A 14,227-nucleotide genomic window follows, 5' to 3' on the forward strand; every position below is an offset into this window, starting at 1 on the left:
ATATATTGACATTTTAATTGTGTTGAATGCAACATTTGTTTACAATTTCTACTTTCTTTTGTGTCAGCCAAAACAGGGGCTGCTGAACATCCTTCCTACAATCCACTGCAGGCCACCTGAGGAGGTCAGACAGTTGGAGCTGGAAAGAAAAGGGGCTCACATGAACATTCTGCATCCACTGATGGACAGGAAAGAGTTTGCTAGTGAAGGCGTGCAAAGGCCCTATCAGTACCTGAAGAGATACAACCAGAAAGAAAGCATAGATACGTTTAGATACCAGGAAGGGTCAAAGGAAGGGAACCCTGCAGAGTGCCTCTTTTATCTTCTGACATACTGCGGAATCAAAGATCCCTCTTGGGCTGAGCTGCGCAACTTCACCTGGTTCCTCAACCTGCAGTTGAAAGACTGCGAAGGTTCCTTGTTTTGTGACACAAGCTTCGTAGGGCAGCACCTTTTGGGATTTAAGCGCTTCATCGTAGGGTTCATGATTGTGATGGCTCGGGATTTCGCCACACCTTCCATGGAAGTCTCGGATCAGAGCACCACTTTGAGCGAAAAGGAGGATGACGGATTGATCCATCTGACCATTCGAAAGCGATGGGAGAGTGAGCCGCACCCTTACATCTTTTTTAATGCAGACCATCTCTCCATGTCCTTCCTGGGCTTCCACCTAAAGATGAATCACTCTGGGACCTGCGATGCTGTGGACCCTCACAGTGGGAAGGTCCTAATGGGGGATGTAATGTCAGTACAACTCCTTAAGGGGCTCGAGAGACAAGGAATCAGTTTCAGTGAAGACTTTGACTCCTTACCAAGAGAGAAGAAGATCCAAAAGCTCTCTAGGGTACTAGGGGATTCTGGAGATCAGGACATGGGTGGAGGCTTCGGTGGAACATTTGACCCAGACAGCACTTATGAATTAACCGCAGACAATGTGATGAAGATGCTGGCCATCCACATGCGATTCCGCTGCGAGATTCCAGTAATCATCATGGGAGAGACGGGCTGCGGGAAGACCAGACTGGTCCGGTTTCTCTGTGACCTACAGAGGGGCAATAAGGAAGCCAAAAACATGATGCTGGTCAAGGTCCACGGGGGAACCACTGCGGAGATGATATACAAGAAGGTGAAGGAGGCTGAGGAACTGGCTGAGAACAACAGGAGGCACCACCGTCTGGACACTATTTTGTTCTTTGATGAAGCCAACACCACAGAATCCATCTTCGCCATTAAGGAGGTCTTGTGCGACAGGACAGTGCGAGGCCAGCCTCTGAAGGCAAACACAGGATTGAAGATCATAGCCGCCTGCAATCCTTACCGGAAGCATTCACGTGAGATGATTAGACAACTGGAGCTGGCGGGACTGGGGTACAGAGTGAAGGCAGGGGATACAGGGGACAGGCTTGGCAAGGTGCCCCTAAGACAGTTAGTTTACAGGGTGCAGCCTCTACCTCCCAGCATGGTCCCATTGATTTGGGATTTTGGACAGCTGAGCAATTCAGCTGAACTCTCCTACACCAAGCAGATTGTTCAGAGACAGGTCATGGAGCACAGGCTGCCCAGAAATTGTGCAGATACTGTGTCCAGCGTGTTGGCAGGCTCTCAGCAATTCATGCGCAGTCGCAAAAACGAATGCAGCTTCGTAAGTCTGCGGGACGTGGAGAGGTCTATGAGGGTGCTGGTCTGGTTCTACAACCACAGAGTTATGGTTTTTCCCAAATCTGTTGTGGAAGAGGATGTGGCTTTCAAGTGCCTGGCTCTGGCAGTGGGGGTGTGCTACTACCCATCTCTGGTTTCCAAAATGGAATACTTGCAGTTCATTTGTAGATACTTCCCAAAACCCCTCAACTCAGCAGAGGCCATCAAGGAAGTGATCTCCACCTGCCAGGATGTATTCCTCCAGAACATAAAGACACGGGAGACTGTGGCCAAAAACACAGCTCTGAAAGAGAATGTGTTCCTAATGGTGGTTTGTATTGAACTGAGGATCCCACTGTTCCTGGTCGGGAAGCCCGGTAGCTCCAAATCTCTTGCCAAGACAGTGGTGGCTGATGCCATGCAGGGCCGAGCATCCCACTGCCAGCTCTTCAAGCAGCTCAAGCAGGTGCACATGGTGTCATTCCAGTGCAGCCCTCACTCCAGCCCTGAAGGCATAATTGGTATCTTCCGTCAGTGTGCACGCTTCCAACAGAGCAAGAGCATGGAAGAGTATGTCTCTGTGGTGGTGCTTGATGAGATCGGGCTGGCTGAGGATTCACCCCAGATGCCCCTAAAGACACTGCACCCCCTGTTGGAGGACGGATGCATCGACAATGACAGTCCAGACCCTCACATGAAGGTCGGCTTTGTAGGTATCTCCAATTGGGCCCTTGACCCTGCAAAAATGAACAGGGGTATATTTGTGTCACGGTGGGACCCCAGTGAGAAGGAGCTCATAAAGACAGCCAAAGGAATCTGCTCTTCAGACCAGACAGTCCAAATGAAGATCAAACACCTCTTCCCAACCCTGGCCAAGGCTTTCCTTGGAATCTGTCGTGCAGAGCAAACAGGCCAATTCTTTGGCCTGCGGGATTACTACAGCCTTGTCAAGATGATATTTGCATCCGCCAGGGAGTCCCAGGCAGAGCCGAGTGAGGACCAGTTAGCAGAGGCCATCCTGCGGAATTTCAGTGGAGGAAGGGAGGGATTTGACCCCCTGCAGTCATTTAATGAACTCTTTCAGTCCCCTGAGGCTGTGACCCGACCAGGAACACTGAGCATGGTGGAGAGGAACTTGGACCAGAACAAACAGGAGGCGAGCCGCTACCTGCTGCTCCTCACCACCAACAATGCTGCCCTGCACATCCTGCAGCAGAGGGTTTTCGGGAGCAGGAAGCACCAGGCTCCGGAGATTGTTTTCGGGTCTGGGTTTCCCAGGGACCAGGAATATGCTCAGGTCTGCCGCAACGTCAACCGGGTTAAGACATGCATGGAGACTGGTCGGACTGTGGTGTTGCTGAATCTCCAGAATCTCTATGAGAGCCTCTATGATGCTCTGAACCAGTATTACGTGTACCTGGGCGGGCAGCAGTATGTGGACTTGGGTCTGGGCACTCACAGAGTCAAGTGCAGAGTCCACCAAGGCTTTAGACTGGTGGTTGTGGAGGATCAGAACAAGGTTTACACCCAGTTCCCAGTGCCCCTTATTAACCGTCTTGAGAAGCACCATCTGGACATGAGTGCGGTTCTCACCCCCCAGCAGCAAAGGATGCTGCAGAGGCTAACAAAGTGGGTACAGGAGTTCACTCAGGTAGCCAAAGGAGATAATGCAAAATTTGGACCCACAGATGCCTTCATCGGTTTCCACGCAGACGCCTGCGCTAGTGCTCTGTTGCAGGCCGCTTCCTTCGTAGGTCAAGGTTGGAGAAAGGTCAGAGTGGCTGAGAATCAGGGTAAAGAAGGAAAGGGTCATTTGGAAGAAATGGAAATGAGAGAGGAAGACGTTCAAATGGAGGATGTAGAGGAAAGAGGTCAGTTGGAGGGCTCAGAGAGTGAAGCACAGTTAATGGTTACAGAGGACCAAGGTCAGGTAGGTGACACAGAGGGTAATGATTATCCAGGTGAAACACAGGCCGATCACATGGAGGAGGGAGAGGAAGAAGTTCAAAAGGAGAATGCAGAGGGTGAAGGGCAGCTGAAGGAAGGAAACAGAAGAGATGGAGAGGATTCCCAGGACGGTCAGGAGGAAGAGGAGGTCCTGGGACTTGCCAAGAGTCTCCTGTTACACTGTGCCACTCCAGATGCAGTGCTGCGGCTCAAACACTCAGATCTGGGAGTGCAGGAGAGCAAGGAGCTCCGGATAGAGTACTTCCATCAACAGCACCATTCCTCACTCCGAGACTACCTGGAGCATCACCTGAGTGGGACTGAGACACAGTACTGCAGATTTATAGAGGTAACCACATCCCATTGTCTATCTGGAGAATATACAAAACAAAGTAACTGCAATGTAGAAAGTGAGTGGTAGTAGTGTTTAGGTAGCATGCAACACATGCAGTGAATTTATTTTTCATGATTGCACACACATCTACAGAGATATTTTTATTGTCATGTTTAGAATACACAAAATCTCATATCGTTGTGAATTAAAAGGTGTCAAAACATTTGAATAATGTTTGTTTTAGAGCTAAACGTTATCTGTTTTGAATTTTTGATTTTAGTTTTTGTTAGCGTTATGTGAATGTTGCCATAGCTTCTGTATGCGTGCATAGATTTAATAAGCTGTATATGCTGTGCTTCTTTCCTCTGTGCTGAACCAGGTCACCACCTTCTCCAGTCTGCTGACCCAGTCTGATATCAGAGCGCTGGCACAGTCCCTGGGTATGGAAACCTCCAAGCTCCTCCTGCTTTCTCTACACCAGTTCGACACAGAGTTCTCCTTCTGCACTAAGATCAGGTTTGTGTCTCACTTTCCAACTTCAGTTTGAGACGGGGTGGTGGGGGGCAAAAACAGATCTTTCAGTTATGGAAATAAGACTCCCCTTGCATAGCACTTTGATCCATTACTGGCTTTACTATGAGTTTAATAAGACACCCCTGTGGTTGTTATCTATACACTGGGGCTAATCCAGCACATCAAGAACCTGGAATGGGAGTGCTATGCCATAGGAGTCTTATTTCCATCCCTGTCTTTACTGGCTCAATTATTAGCCTTTCTGTATCTATGTTACAGTATGCAGATTTAAGTACTAAGTGACTGAGTCCTTTCTTTCTCTTCTGCTATGGCCGATGGCAGGAGTTTCCTGCGCTTAGAGGACTGCGCCCTGCAAGTGCTGCTGGTTCAGACAGACACAGAGGAATCCCTTCACAGTGAGGAGCTCATCGCCTCCGCAAAGTAAGGGAATTGAACTCTGTGGAGCGGACAGTTAAAGCAATTTGAAAATACACCTGTCAATGTTAGAAAACAAACTGCTGCCGTATGAAACAGTATAACCGGATTCTGCCGAGTCAACACTCAGGAGGCGGAAAGTTGTTGTTAAGGCAAAAGTAGGGTGGGGGTGTTGACCCAGATGGGGGAAATTACAGGCATTATTAACATTAGGGAAGATAGATTACATTTATAATTAGGCATGCTTAAATAGCGCACAGCGCACAGTCACGCTAAAGAATCAAGAAGTGCAGTTAACACAATATGAAATATATAAACACGTGGAATTTTCAGTCCACTAAAATAAATGGCTTTACATAATCTCTGTAAATAAGAAATGGGAGTATCCAGGGTGACAAGACAACTCGAAATAATAAATTAACGTAGCATCCAAAGACATTAACGCAGCACTATAGCATTAAAATGTTCAATACAAAAAATGCAAGAGTTACAAGCTCTTGCAGTCCCAAAAAAAAAAAAAAAGGATTGTAGCGTAACAGGAAAGCGTTATCAATCGGACTGCGGAGTCTGTGTCATCTGATCCGAAACCACCGAACTCCACGTCTTCGTCATCTGAACTTTCATCACTGGTGATGCAAGAAATGGTCTGAATCATTAATGCACAGAGCAACTACTTCTAGGCAGTTTTTTCTATTCACGTGAGCCACAGTATTTCCCCTCAGCCATTATTTGTGCATGGTTATTAAAAACCGGAATTTAATGGTGAAAATTAGATTTTCAGCTAAAAGTTCAACCGGGGCGCTGACTCTGCGGAATCCAGTATATTCCAGATCCTACGGGACATCATTTTGATTTTGGTTCAAGTCAGGAATGGGGTTTTAACACTAATAAGGGTTGATACTAATAAAATGACTTTGCGGAGCTGCAAGGGGGTGGGGGTTAATGTTGGATTTTGTTTTTCCAGGTACTGTGCTATGAATGAGATGAGCTCACTGGAGCCTGGCCTATCCCAGTCCTATGTATTCTTCATCACTAAGCTGCCGAGGATCACAGGGGGGACTCAGTACGCTGGCTTCCAAGGAGGTACACGTCCAGAACAGAGAGTGTGAACTGGACTGGTGTGTGTGTGTGTGTGTGTGTGTGTGTGTGTGTGTGTGTGTGTGTGCAGGCTGTATATGCAATTATGAACCGACATGTGTATATGTAAATCTGTCAGTGATTGTAGATTTATGTCAATAAGCAAAATACTGTATTCTGTAGTATTTTCCAGTGTGATTGTGTGTTCCTGTGCGATCTTCGCCTCAGTTTGATTGGAAAACATATTCGTTTCAGGAGATGGCTCTCTTTTTCAAAGTATTGTGTAGATTTTTTGTGTGTGTGTGTGCATGTGGTATTTAGAGTACTTTGCTCAGCAGCCCCCTATCTCTTTGCACGTAGGTGCGTGGCTGTCGGCCCATATTGATGACCTGAGAGACTCTGTTGAGATGAGTTCTGACCTCTCTGCCTTCTGTGACGTCTCGATCAGCCAGTTATTCACCCGAGCCATGGAGGGGCCACACTCAGGTAACCATCAAACCCAGGAGATCATGGGTATGAATCCCAGCTCAGTCCCTGTGCCACCACCTTGAGAACAACAGCCTCCGTGTGTCTCAAGTAAAATGGCAATAATAAGCTAAAAGCGTTGCAAATTATGTTACAAACAATTTTGTACGGTAATTCATATTAATTTATTGTTCCCTGTTCAGAAGCCAACAGTGCCCCAGGAGAACAGATGGTTGAATGTAAAAGGGTAAGTTGATTTAATTACAGTAAAACCTGTACCAGCCAGTAAACCCTAGGACAGATTTTCATTTTTTTCACTGCAAGTGAATGAGAGAGGCTCCTTTAAATAAGAAGCCGTCTATTGAGCAGCCATGTATTTGATTCAGCCCGGGGTAACGTGTGTGTGTGTATTGTTTCAGGGAGGGTGCCCGGAGCTGGACTGCATCTCTCTGCTGAGGTCCTGCATTCAGAGTGCCGTGGGGCTGCTGAGAGACTCCGGAGACAAGACCACTCGCAGCACTGAGCGCGTGCAGACACTGCTGAGGTTCATGGGAGAGGAGGAGGGGACCCCTGAAGGTGGACAACTGCAGATTCTTTCTTTCTTTTTTCTTTCTTTCAGTGCTGAAAAGTTTTACATTTTGTTCATATCCTGCTTTGTAGAGAAAATAAAGTGAACCATGTCCAAAATCAAAAACTACCCAATCCAGAATGTAATCTACATCAGTGCTTATTTCAGCACAGACTACCACTGGTTACAGAAGGGCTCAAAGATTATTTCTCTTGCTCTCGTCTGCCAGCGGAGTTTGTACATCTCCTGATGGGAAGGCTGTGTGCAGTGCTGGCTCACAGGGAGGAGCATGCTGTCTCTCCGGGAGAGTGGGTATGCAACGAGGCCAAGAAGCTACAGGCCCTGCAGGAGGGAGGCACTCTCAGGTACTGTAGGGGGGAACTAGTGGAGCAAGGTACTAGTGCATTTTCCTTTTTACGGGATCAATCAATCAGTCAATCAATACTTTATTTATATAACCTTTCATACAAAAAGTATATCAAAGCACTGTAATCACTATGTAATGCAAATCTATAGACCTGCTTAATCAATTGTGATGTCACTTTTTGGGTGTTCTCTAGCATTAGTTTTTGTTAGTATCAGAGTCTGGGGATCAATGGAGGAACCTGTCTTTCAGTCACTCTGTTGTATTAATGATAGCTCTAATTTTGTGTTTCTTGGTCCTCTCCTGTTGCAGACACACACTGTGGCGCTGCCTGCAGGCCGTGGTCACTCCGGTTCTGGCCCGGATGGTGGAGGTTCTGGATCGTGACGGGAACCTCAATCTGTTCCACAGCCCCCAGCTCGGCATGGGCTTCACACAGCTGTGGCTGGACATCTTCAGGGACCCCCAGATTCTGGAGCTGCCCTACCACCAGCCCTCGGGGTAAGGGACTCGGAATACGAGATTCTCAGCTCTGTGTCAGTGCACTGTCCCTCGTCCCACTAATTCATCCCTTACACGTATATAAAATATATATTGAATATACAATGTTGCAAAATAGATCTTGAATATACAGCAGATCAGAGGTTTGCACTGATGTTTCACAGAACAGAATCAAGAGTGACTCCATTCTGACGAACACTGTTTTAGAACTGCCTTCCTCTTCTCTCCTCAGCCAAGCAGACCTGGAGATCCCTGTGCAGAACTCCCTGTTTGTGGGACAAAAAGAGGTACCCAGTGCTGCCCCCTTCAGTTGGCTCATCAGACTGCACAGCCAGAACTTGTGGGAGGAGTCGCAGTTTGTGCCAGGTAGGGAGTGATTGGCGAGAGAATCTCCATGAAATATTCATTCTTTCTCTGCCCCTGTTTTTTAATTCATTGTCTTGTCTCTGTTTGACTCTTATTTCTCTCATTTCCTCACTCATTGTTTTTTAAATTGCACACTTTTTAATGACCTACACTCCACATAAACTTTAAACTTTACATGAAAATGCTGTAGATACTGACAAATTTTGAATTCTGATCAGTCAAAACAAATATTAGAAAGTCTACATAAGTACTAGAGAGCATTTGAGAACATTTGTAGTTCCATCTTAAACCATGTCAGCGAGGAAAATTATCTTTCAATCAGCTTTTAAAACACTCAATGCGGAAGTGAATTGCCATGGATTGGTACTCAGTTGTAAAGGTGAGGGAAGGACAGCTTTTCTTGTTTTGAAATCAACACATTAATGAATAGATGTATTTAACACCTGACGATACATACTTCATAAAGGCAATTACTAATATGAGTACGAGCATCAGCGCACCCCAAGTGAATACTGCTAATCCCCCCGACGCAGGAGCAGAGGAGGGTGAGAAGAGGAGGCTCCTGCAGTTTGTGGGTCGCTTCTCGTGCAGCAGGCTGGGCGGCTACATCAGGAAGCTGGGGAGGGAGGAACTGAAGGAGTTTGGGCAGCGATACCTGAGAGATTTCCTGCTCCTGACCTGGAAAATCTCCTCCGGGGATGAGCTGGAGGTGTGTGCAATCCCACAGTGACTTTACAGCATGGATACATAGGGGCTAGGAAATGAGACTGCTACAGACCAGGGTGCAAATCCAGATGCTTGTAACTCTTACAAATCCAAATGCAAGTGCACCTCTGTTGCATTTCAATACAAATGTAAATACATGTGCGTGCACCTCAGTTGCAGTTAAAAACAAAAGCAAGTGCAAATGTATTTGCCATTTAAATACACTTGCACTTGAACCCAGCCGTGCTACAGACCTCAGTAAATACCAGGTTCATATGGGTAAAAGCAAGTATAAACAAGCACGGTAGTGGTTAATCCTGGTAAAGTACAATACATGCACAGGAAAGACATGATATACTGTAACATATCCAGAAAACATGTAGTGTGGTAAACTCTGAGAAGGGCGCAACTATCAGAGTGAGAACCCACATTTGTCAGGGATCCAGTTGAGAACCACAGGTCCGACCTAATTTATGTTTGTCCCTGTTGAATTGGTAAGTGTTAAATGATTAAAAACTAACAGCAGGGCAGTAGATACATATGCACAACAGTGGAGATCCATCCACACATACAGAAGAACTACTTTCTAGAGCACTGAAGGAATAACAAATAAAACCTTCATAATGATAATGGGAGTGTTGAAATACATCATGATTGTCTTCCTGCTCTCTCTCTCCCTCTCTCTCTCTCTCTCTCTCTCTCTCTCTCTCTCTGTAGCTGTTCACAGCGGTGGTCCATTCCTTTGTCTTGGAGCTCCAGCAGGACCTCAGTGTTGAGTCTCCTGACCTCTCTCCTGCCTGGATCCTGGCAGCGGTCACTTACTACCGGCCACGGCTGACCAACCTCTCCCGCATCCTTCACCTCCATCCCGAGCTTCTGAGAATGGTGCTGAAGGGAACAGAGCCTACTGCACATGAAGTGGTACACTTTGTAAAGAGAGATCATTCGAGTCGACTAGAAAATGATTTGATGCTTGTAATAAGTATTATTATTATTATTATTATTATTATTATTATTATTTATTTCTTAGCAGACGCCCTTATCCAGGGCGACTTACAATCGTAAGCAAAAACATTTCAAGCGTTACAATACAAGTAATACAATAAGAGCAAGATGTCAGTCACTCTGAAATATATAAATATATTGTAACCCACTTATTAAATCTTCTTTCCAAAAACAACAGGGAATCATTTAAAACTGAAGTTGCAAAGCATTAGGAACTATTCCAGGTCCTGTGAGATTTAATTGTAAGTTCCGTGGCCTGTACGAAAGCTGTCTGGTGTCTAATTCAGCTCAGGTGTGTCTAGTTTAGCTCACACTACTACAAGGTGGAACACAGTGGGAGTCTTAAGATGTTTCGTGACCTAGTGATAAGGATCTCCACTGACTCCGGCCGGGCTTTTATTGTTGATGCAGTACCTGTTCTTGTACTCAGAACGCGGACGTGCTGGCTGTGGGGGGTGGTGTTGAAGTGATTGAGAACTCTGCTATTGAGAGCATCCTGGACTGCCGGCGCTTCCTTCAGAAAGTGGAGCTGTTACACCCCTGTGTGGAGCAGACCTTCGGGCAGGAGTACAGAGCACTGTGCAGCATGGGCTGCCAACGCCAGCTGGACACCAGCAGGTAGGGCAGACACTTCTATACATACTGGACTCCCATAATCTACAGTACTAGAAAGTACATACAGGACATTTCCATTCTTAAATCTGTTTAAAAACGATGAATGCATTTACTGAAACCCCTGTCTCTTACAGCTTGACTAGTACTACAATTCGATATTGTATTTTCTAAAATACTGCATATGTGAATATCGATCATTCGATTGTTCACAAACTCTGATTAATCAATGAAAAGAGCCCGATTACAGCCCTGAGGAAGTGTTTCATTGTCTAGCTGCTTACTGGTTAGTCCTGTGTGTAATATGATGGTACCAGCCCTGTGCCCTTCTCCCTCCACAGGTCCTGCTGGCACGGTGTCCTGGTAGTGGCTGCCTTCATCGAGCAGGTGGTGTTGAGTGTGGCCAAGACAGACCCTCCCCTTGTGGAGCTTGCAGTAAAACATTGTGCACTGCTGAACAGGGTGAGTTCTGTGTTTTCAGTAAAACGCCATTGCATGTTCACGGCTGTCTGTGTCTGTCTAAACTGTTCTTCCCTGGTCCCAGTTTGTGCGCACCTCCCCTGACATGAGGAGGAAGGAAGCTCTAGAGGGGGTGATGAGAGTCCTCCACTCCTGCAATGAGGAATCAAGCCACCTCCACTTCAGGTGACCTCCCTTATTTTCCTGAACAGCTGTGGCTTAGCTTATTCACCAGCATTGAAGCTGCGATTAATCGTTCTCTGGTTTGCATTACAGATTCGGTATTAAGAATTGTTCGGTGTGCCTCAATCCTCTTCGACAGCCCACCAGCCTCCCTTGCGAGCACGTTTTCTGTCTCCCCTGCCTCAGCGAGTGCTTGTCCCAGGGCAGAGCTTACTGCCCCGAATGCAAGACGAATATACCGCCTAACCACCAGCCTGCAGTCTCTCCCCAGCTGGAGTAAGTGGGAATGCTCCTTTTCAGTCACCTGCTGTTCTTACTATCTGGGAACCCTATAAAACCTCGTTAGCCTCAATATGCATACATCATACATCATCGTCACCCAGTTACATCTCAGTTTGAAGTTTGCCTTAGTGAAATAAACTATTGTAACAATTAACAATTGCATGTATTGTATAGTGCTATTCAGAGCCTGTGAATTACAAGATGAGTGTACAAGGCAACTATAGCTAGAATTATGCATTAAAGGTATATTGTAGCTGTCAATATGTGTTTTGGGGAGTCATTTACTTGTCTAACCTCCTCCCCATTGTCTCCCTGGCAGGGAGGGCCTACGTCAGCACGGGGAGATTCGACAGCAATGCAACTCCTTCTTCCTGGAGGTGGTGTCTCGATTCTGTCTGTCAGAGGGCGAGACCCCCGGGGAGGGGGTGGTGGAGCTGCTCTTCTCACTCCTCATCTCTGCTCAAGGTGAGAGGAAAGAGAGGGGAGAATGAGGTACTAATATCTGCCCCCTGTGCGTGAGACTGTCCTTTTCCTAAAGAAAGTGGGTCTTATTGTGGGGCTGTACAGGGGATTGTATAACTGAAGTGATTTGTGCTTCCCTGAAGGTGATGTTTTCCGGACCCGAGAGCTCACCCCTTTCCTGGAGTGTGTGGATCGCAACCCAGTGATCCGCTCTGTGCTGCCAAAACTACTGCTGCATTACAGGTACCACAGAGATAGCACAGTGCAGTGAAGAGTACTGATCTGATAGTGTATCTAGGGTACCAGTGTATCCTTGAGATGGCAGAGTGCAGTGACAGAGTGGTGCTCGCTAGTAGAAGGTTCTGATGAGGGCTGTGTTTCAGTTTGGACCAGGTGAAGACCCACATGCAGCGCTACCTGCAGAACCTGGAGGAGAATATTCTGGACCGGGAGGATAGAACAGAGCTCTACCTGCTGTTTGTCAACTGCTTCCAGGTAACCGGGGGGGTTGTGTTGCTGTTTATCTTTGATTATACAGTTGCCAGGTTGCCATAGGATATGTCATGATACGCTACAGCCATTGATTTCTGTAGTGGAGGAAAGGGAACTAGTTTAAGCTGGGAAAAAAAAAACATTCCTTCACTACGGCAACCGTGGAGACTACCACAGAAGAGAGCAAAGTAAAAAGCAAAAATGTCTAGATTTATGTTTTAAGGTATCAGCAGGCCTTGTTGCGTATTGGAATTCACAATGTCCAGCTCCTTGTACACTACCCTTAAAAACAAATCTCTTAATTAATGATGATTTATGTTCTGTAATGAAATCAGTAGGTGATTACGGTTTTGGGTTCAAAGGCTGGTTATGCAGGAGGCTCACTGTGTTTCAGGATGCTCTGTCCGGCCCCGGTGAGGAGGGCTCGGAGCTCGGGCAGGATCGGCTGCAGGACGGCGCTCGTTTCCTGAGCAGGGTTGCCCGCAGACAGACCCCCACGTGCCAGGAGGATCCCGTCGAGTTCCTGCAGAGCGTGGCGCGGCTGCGAGTCTGCCTGGGCACTGCGGCCAGCTTACTGCACCAGGCCCTCTCCGGCACAGGTGACATTTTTATTACAACTTGCTGCGTTAAAAACTGGAGCCCCAGCGCCCTAGTAACCCAGCATGCTTTTTGTGATTCAGTTCTGTTTAGTTTGAGTTAGGAACTTCTACTAGCACTTTAGCTATTAACTGGGAATGGGGGTGTTTGTGTTCAGGGTTTAGATATCCCTTCTGTCCCCTGACAGAGTGTGCCTCCTCCAGTCGAGGGGTGAGGGAGGGGTACCTGGAGCAGGTGAAGGCAGTGCTTGAGTACTCTGGGAATGACTGGCACCGTATCTACCTGCTGAGGGCCCTGACTAGGCAGTTTGGGATGGACTGCCTCCTGGCCCTGCTGAAGAAGCAACACTGGGCATTCCCTCCAAAGCTCATTCAGATCCAGGTAACACCCTGTAGTGGAGCCGTCTCATCTCCCTTCAGATCTGTGTTTGATTATGTGCCGTATAGGTTGTTGCAGAGTTATGTTTTTTTGATTTTTTTTTTTTGTATCTTTTTGTTTTCTAGAGTAAAGTCCCAACGCAGGTGGACCGCTTTCTATGTGTTGGCTCTCGCTACAAAGACCTGCGAAACGCTGTATTCATGGCACTCCTTAACAAGCAGACAGAGCCCGTCGCGAAAGGCATTCAGGTACAGGGGCTTTGTGGGTGTGTTATCCAGTGCAGCTTCAGTATGGCAATGTACTTGCAATGCTTTACCGGGAGCTGTTGTGTATCAGACCTCATTTCTCACTCCCATCTTCACTCTTGTTCCAGGACGGCTCCCCCAGTACCGCTTGTGTGCTCCTCACCCTTGCCCTGTTTCGTCAGGTCACCTGCCTGTTTGCACAGCAGGATCCCGGGCAACACCCAGGACCACAGGTAAGAATAGCCGCACAGCTTGAAACGGAAAGAATTCGTTGTTGCCTGTGTCTGAAATCAAATAAGATTCTCTGCTTTTCCAGGAGACACAGCCGCTGCAGGAGTTTATAAGAGGCAGCCCCAGATTTTGCTCTAAAGAACAGAGAGATTTTTGCTCCGCCCTGGTGGCCAATCAGCTGGGAGGGGCGGGGTCGTCCTGTTGCATGGTGCCGGAGCTGCCTACTCAGCGGCACACCCTGCTGGAGATTATCGTCCACGCAGGGGCAGTCTTTCTGTCCGGGAGCAGGCTGCTGTCTCCACTGCAGCAGATAGCAACTCGACCTGAGACAATGACGGTGAGGACTGTTGTGACTATAAATATTGCAC

The 14,227-nt window shown here is 47.2% G+C and overlaps 1 protein-coding gene across 3 annotated transcripts in view; it reads left to right on the forward strand.

The window, feature by feature from the left end:
• rnf213b (ring finger protein 213b) overlaps nucleotides 1-14,227 on the forward strand; it is a 38,692-nt gene that overhangs the window by 15,742 nt on the left and 8,723 nt on the right. For all 3 annotated transcript variants that reach the window (XM_058989793.1, XM_034928670.2, XM_058989794.1), the window contains exons 28-51: nucleotides 68-3,934; nucleotides 4,299-4,435; nucleotides 4,775-4,873; nucleotides 5,832-5,950; nucleotides 6,305-6,430; nucleotides 6,613-6,656; nucleotides 6,829-6,985; nucleotides 7,207-7,342; nucleotides 7,654-7,842; nucleotides 8,075-8,208; nucleotides 8,742-8,917; nucleotides 9,631-9,834; nucleotides 10,349-10,536; nucleotides 10,872-10,992; nucleotides 11,075-11,175; nucleotides 11,266-11,448; nucleotides 11,774-11,919; nucleotides 12,060-12,159; nucleotides 12,300-12,411; nucleotides 12,803-13,007; nucleotides 13,193-13,386; nucleotides 13,509-13,631; nucleotides 13,757-13,861; nucleotides 13,945-14,196. In XM_058989793.1, the coding sequence (XP_058845776.1) occupies nucleotides 68-3,934; nucleotides 4,299-4,435; nucleotides 4,775-4,873; nucleotides 5,832-5,950; nucleotides 6,305-6,430; nucleotides 6,613-6,656; nucleotides 6,829-6,985; nucleotides 7,207-7,342; nucleotides 7,654-7,842; nucleotides 8,075-8,208; nucleotides 8,742-8,917; nucleotides 9,631-9,834; nucleotides 10,349-10,536; nucleotides 10,872-10,992; nucleotides 11,075-11,175; nucleotides 11,266-11,448; nucleotides 11,774-11,919; nucleotides 12,060-12,159; nucleotides 12,300-12,411; nucleotides 12,803-13,007; nucleotides 13,193-13,386; nucleotides 13,509-13,631; nucleotides 13,757-13,861; nucleotides 13,945-14,196 (7,218 nt within the window). The remainder of the gene's footprint in view (nucleotides 1-67; nucleotides 3,935-4,298; nucleotides 4,436-4,774; nucleotides 4,874-5,831; nucleotides 5,951-6,304; nucleotides 6,431-6,612; nucleotides 6,657-6,828; nucleotides 6,986-7,206; nucleotides 7,343-7,653; nucleotides 7,843-8,074; nucleotides 8,209-8,741; nucleotides 8,918-9,630; nucleotides 9,835-10,348; nucleotides 10,537-10,871; nucleotides 10,993-11,074; nucleotides 11,176-11,265; nucleotides 11,449-11,773; nucleotides 11,920-12,059; nucleotides 12,160-12,299; nucleotides 12,412-12,802; nucleotides 13,008-13,192; nucleotides 13,387-13,508; nucleotides 13,632-13,756; nucleotides 13,862-13,944; nucleotides 14,197-14,227) is intronic.

This window comes from Acipenser ruthenus, chromosome 17, assembly GCF_902713425.1.
Source record: "Acipenser ruthenus chromosome 17, fAciRut3.2 maternal haplotype, whole genome shotgun sequence".
Classification (NCBI taxonomy): Eukaryota; Metazoa; Chordata; class Actinopteri; order Acipenseriformes; family Acipenseridae; genus Acipenser; species Acipenser ruthenus.